At 41.2% G+C, this 6,000-nt stretch overlaps 1 protein-coding gene across 1 annotated transcript in view; it reads right to left on the minus strand.

The window, feature by feature from the left end:
• The window catches only part of tmco1 (transmembrane and coiled-coil domains 1), a 47,741-nt gene extending 43,714 nt beyond the window's left edge, over positions 1 to 4,027 (minus strand). The window contains exon 1 of the mRNA XM_034180764.1: positions 3,874 to 4,027. Coding sequence (XP_034036655.1) covers positions 3,874 to 3,943 — 70 coding nt within the window. The 5' untranslated portion in view covers positions 3,944 to 4,027. The remainder of the gene's footprint in view (positions 1 to 3,873) is intronic.
• Positions 4,028 to 6,000: the final 1,973 nt, after the last annotated feature.

A 6,000-nucleotide genomic window follows, 5' to 3' on the forward strand; every position in this document is an offset into this window, starting at 1 on the left:
ACTACTCATAAGAAAGTGAATAAATATGTTTTACGTCTTGACTTAAAAATGGCCACGGACTCCGACTGCCTCACTGAGGGCCATGTGCTGGCTAACCCAGAATGAGATTGCCCACTCAACAGACTTCCCCAGCCTTCTGGACATGATGAAGGGACTTGGGCTGTCATACCTGGCTTTTCCCCTTTGGGTACCCCTAGAATGACCAATTTTTACCTTGAATTTTCAAAAGCTTCCCCCCTCACTGGTGCTCTCAGTGAATTGCAGATCTGCTATTACTGATTGTCAGTAATTTCTGCTGATTTTGTTTACATATTTATTGAAGAAAACAATGGAGCACTGCTGACTCTTAAATTTAAAAGTACTGATAGTGTCAAATATATGTAGCTTATTATGTATTGACACTGACTGTGACACAAAGTTAAATACAACTCTTTGGTGGAGTCCAGGGTAGACAGGGTAGACATCATACAATTTAACTATAATAACACATGCAGGTTCATATGAGGTCTGTCCGACAATTAACGGACCTTTTTATTTTTTGCAAAAACTATGTGGATTTGAAGGACAGGACACGTTGTGGCATGTCCAGCTCGTCCACAATTTCTTGGATAGTCACATGACTGAAAAGCCACTGAAAGCCGTCTGAATCTTCCGAATGGTGCAAGAGCTGGGCATGTCAGGGCATGTCCTGTGAGGCTTCATCACAGCGTTGCTTTTTGTCCCGCGCCATGCGGCTCCATCCCAACGTGCGAATTCCTCCGCTCCTCCTTCCATGACAAAAACTCCTGTAATAGTGGAATGTGCCGAAAAAGTGCTGATGTCAACCTATTCTGCCATTTGTCTGGTAGCCAGACGACATCCTGGATCAACACAGCGTTCACCTTGGAAATGATCTGGTCGTTTCAGCCGGTCGACTGCTGCTCGGAGCGCGGCATGCTCTCAGCCGCTGTGGGAGGTATTTAATACGGTTGTACTGCTCCTTAATCTGTGTGATCCCCATAAGATCTTCACCGAAAGCCATCTGAATTTTACGAATGGTTTCCACCTGGCTGTCTCTCCCAGTTTCTGAAAAAATTTTGATGTATCAAAGCGGCAGTCGCTCCACCATTTTCCTGACAATGAAAATCTGTCGAGGGGGCTGGACCACTCCTCCCACAAGGCGTGCCCACAGGCAAATGACGCAACCGACAGGTGTGAAAAAATTCATGCATGCGCATGAAGGTTCAAGCTTGTCTGATGCAACCGCACATGATTCAAATCCATATAGTTTTTGCAAAAAATAAAAAGGTCTGTTACTTTTCGGACAGACCTCATAAATGTTACTCATGCATGCATCTTTTCAGTTTTCAGGACGCTGGCAGTGTTTTTCGGATCAAATCATCTTCCTCAGTTGCTGTGGAGAACAAGCAAAGGAAGACCCCTATTCCTGACTGTTTTAAGTGTGGCTCAATTTCATACTGTTGTGTGCATTATGGAAAACCCAAGGTCCAAGGAGTGCGACCAAAGCAAAGGAGAGTCTCCATAACAGTCAAATACATGTCGTGACATGATTAGTCCATGAGCTAATTCTCAGTACTTTAATGAATATGTATGGAACATTACATGTGTGTTTTCAACACTATGTGTCATGACATGTGATGTACTGGTAGTGCCACCTATGCTCCGAGAGAAATTGACCAGAATGTTAAATCACAGTACATTCTGTAATTCAAGAATAAATGTATATACCATGTACAGTTTGTCTGATGTCATTAGTTCACCCCTAAATTGAATTTTAGAGAGAACAGATTACCTTCAGTTCTTGATATTTGTTGTTCTGTACATTTGTAATGCCCTTACCAACTCACAGGAATTTTAATATTGTCATCAGTTGGCTGGTAAATTTTTTTTCTTCATAAAAACTAGTAAATGGATTTTTGCTGTGGGAGTACCCAGAAGAGTCAAGAAATTGATTTGTGTGCAAATGGGTTGCATCGTGCCACCTGCATTGTCATGCCATACTCCTTCATGCAATTCATACATCACTGTAATGGTGTTTCTATTGTTATGTTGCAGGTACCTGCCATGTGGCTGTGGAGCAATGGTATCACTCTCCTATTCAGGGGGCTTTCTGGTAGTGACAAAGTCGAATATGGAGCACAATCACAGTTTGGATGCTGAAACTGCTGTGTTTTATCCTTCAAATCGACGTTTGGACGGGGATCAGCTTCAAGATGTTTGTGACATACTTGCCCTGAATCCTGGTGTCAAACAGCTGAAAGAGTTTGTCTCCACCAAGTACAACAAAGTGGTGACCATGAAAGATATTCACAACCTGCGGTCAAAGTTCAGGTCCAAATCTGAAATGCCTTGTGTGACCTGCTTGAAGAAATAATTGGACATATTTAGTTGCTAGAGGACTGATCTCAGTGTTGTGTGACCGTGATATTTATAAAGGCTGGAATGATCATCTACCCATTTCATGATCTTTGTAAAGTCAATATTTTTGTATTTTTTGGTGCAGCTGGCGAAAGCTGTATATATGTAGTGTCTTATGCATGCAGTATTACATGGTGGATACTGAATAAAGATTTGTTAAACACTTTTCTATTTTGTTGTTATTCACTTGAGTAACACAATAAGAGGCATTGCATTTCCAGACCAAGTGTTACTCTTTAGGAGTAAGACTTACATTTTATCAAAAGGGCCAGGTCTTACTCTTTCTGAGATCAAATTTTCTTTGATAGTCTATATATCAAATTGCCAAATTCTGGAGATGGTTCAACATTTTCACAAGAGTACATGAGGCATCAATTACAACCAAAGAACAACTTTATAAAACTGCATTATTCCAGTATATAACTGTAACCTAAATTCTGTCAGTATGCCTGCTTTTCACATTTGATTATCATTTTATATGATAATAATGAAAAGTGTACATCAGAATTTTTGTAGTGAGTGTATGTTTTGTGCTCTTGTGAAAAACTATCACTTATCCATTTCATTTGACCTACTGATATGGTACTGACGAGGTCAAAGCTATGACTACCACAACAGGGAGCGCTCTTGATCTTTGGGCTGTAGCTTAAATGCTCATTTGCATTAATTTAATTGTAATTTCATTAACCTACCCTTAAGGTACTAATCACTGCCATAGCAGTGCTACCCTGAATCAATATGAGGATAACATTTGAATTCCTTGCAAAGAGCGCTTTCATTCAAGGACCGACATGCCTGGTCAAAAATGACTGGTTATCAAGTTGAAAAAAATGACCTACGTCAACAGCTTTCCGATGCGTCCAGAGCAAGCAAAGGAAAGCTGTTGACTCCGTTTTTAATTCAACAGTTTAAGGGTAAACTAGTAAGTATGAAAGATTTCCAGAATCAGCAATCATGAAACAAATTATAAAAACTCCTGTTGTTTAAATATTTTTGTGAATTTAAAAAAAAAGTTTTGCATATTCAATCACAAAGGAAATAGTTTCTTTCCATAATTGAGTCAGTGAAGCTGACACAGGAGATAAGCTATATTACATACAGCATACATGACAATTCAGTAAGGTATATATTATATATTACATTCCAATTCTAAGGTGGAACTATGCTAGTATACAAAAGGTATATCTAAATATCTAAAAAGGAAGTGTAAAATGATTAATTAATATTAAGGGTTTAATGTGATTAATACACGATATGACACCCATTTTTGAAGTTGTGCAGTTACAAAATTACCCAGATCAGTAGGTAATTTTTGTGTGCTGTAAAAGTGGCCTATTATTATCATAGTCTTAATTAATAATACTGAGATAACCGTACCTAGCATCATCCTTATATTTGTAGTTTCTATGACGTCAAAAGGCTACTGATTACTTGGTCAGTGACGTGGGAACTCACCTTCCGCCAAGAGCGCTGTGCAAACAGAGATGAACACGATCAGAATCGTGTCCGCAAACATAGTACTCATGATCCTGGAAAAAAAAAGGACTAAAAACAAATTCACACTGGCACGTAACTCTGAAACAGCAACAACGGCTCAGTGGAGAAAAAACACTTCCGGTTCACGTCTTCTTCGTCTTCGTCGTCGTCGTCTTCTTCTTCTTCTTCTTCTTCTTCTTCTTCTTCTGAGGTATTGACGGTTTGCAAGCCAACACGGTGCCTTACCGCCACCAACTGGGTCGAAATGTTGCATCTTCACTGAAAATCTAAGAGCCATAAATCTGAAAACAAAAAATATTTCTCTTGAAGAAACAACTTGACATATACAACAAGTTGTATGACTAACTGATTTCTTTTCCTTCACAAAGTAGAAATACAACTTTTATTCAGAAGACATTACTCATTTCTATGACTATGTCATTATTTATTACTGTATAGAGGGTTTGACGTACTGGTCCTGCGCCCATTCTGATCAAGACGCGGTGGCCGCTGTGATACGCTTTGTGCATTTGGCAAACAATTGCAGAAGCTTCAACGTCAGTGTGAAGAAGAAATGTGAGGAAAATAGTTTTGCATTTTTAATTTCTCAATAGGGCCCTGCTATCCAATTTTGCCTGGAGCCCCAACAGACCCTAGAATTGCCCCTGATAATGCTTCCATTTTGGGACAGATGGGGTCACAGGTCATGCACTCCACCCAAGAAAACATGCCTTGGCATGTCTGCTAATTAAAAACAAGTAAAGCTTTCTCACATTCAGTGACGTACGGACTCTGTGGCTCAATGTCAGAAGTACTGTAGGATCATTTGGACCATAATACTCAAATTTCATGTTGACAAAATATCATTTGGGGGATTTTTTTCTAAGCGTTTGCTAGAGGATGACATTTTTCGGGAATTCCCGTGGGTCACGTGATTGCTGCGGGATTCCCGTGGGATGGGAGTCAAAATTTTGTCAATCCCGTGATTGGGATGGGACGGGAATAAAAATGAACGGGAGCGGGCAGGAGCGGGAATGCCAAAAATAGATGATGATTTTGATCTATTTAAAACAACCAAAACCATTACGCACAGTCAAGAATAGTGTTACGCGCTATTGCGCGTCACAGCGCATCGTTAAGTTCTGTCACGTTGTGAACGAGGTGAATTGTTTCCACACACACCCATATTCATCCAACCGAATTTAGATCGCTCCGGTTTTCGTAGTTGGGCTCTGTGCCGTGGAGTGGCGCAGACAGGAGGAGGAGGACAGAGCCAGATGTGTGGCTTCATGCGGCTCTCATCTCGTGCATTTTCTCAAACATCATGCACATGCAGCAGGTGGAACACCTGCAGGAGCGCGCTGAAGAGCACTGAAATGAGACTTTTAGCTGACTTGGTGTCAGCAATCAAACTGAATGTTGTGCAGCAGGATTTAATTGTGCGCGCGCTTCTTCCTCCGCCGGACTGGAGGAGGTGCAGAGATGTCTGGCTGCACGTGAGTCTCCTCTCGCTCCTCTGGTTCCTCTGGTGGCTCAGACTCGTTCCTGTTCATCGGTTACAACAGCAGGTGGAACACCTGCAGGAGCGTCCTGAGGAACTTCAGCAGGAACTGTGGAACGACATTTGGAGCCGAGTTTAATTGTGTGCACGTGACAGAAAACTGATTCATCGTGGCGCCGCGTTACAAGTCGTGTCAAAACTGGACACTTTCCGTGTCACTTCGTAATAACACGTGACACTTTGGACCCCAAGAACCATCACAGGAACCACTATGAACACTGTCACGTTCTATTAAGGATCAATAAGCTCAGTTGCGACCTCCACGACGTGAGACGAAATGAGGGTGGTGTGACATTCGTGGAAGATTTTTTTTTGTTTGACAGGAAAAAACATGCTCCACGAATATCAAGAATATCACGCACCAACACGCACTATTAAGATGCATTAAGTCACATTAAGAATGTCAGGAATGTGTCAGGAATGACAGAAAAATGACATTCGTAACGCGTAAACGCACCTTTATACATCTATGTAGTTAATTAATAAAATAATCTCCATGAATGATTCTCTCGCGCGCGCACGTGCTCCCCCTGCTGTGGTGCTTC

Source organism: Thalassophryne amazonica, chromosome 10, assembly GCF_902500255.1.
Source record: "Thalassophryne amazonica chromosome 10, fThaAma1.1, whole genome shotgun sequence".
NCBI classification, from domain to species: Eukaryota; Metazoa; Chordata; class Actinopteri; order Batrachoidiformes; family Batrachoididae; genus Thalassophryne; species Thalassophryne amazonica.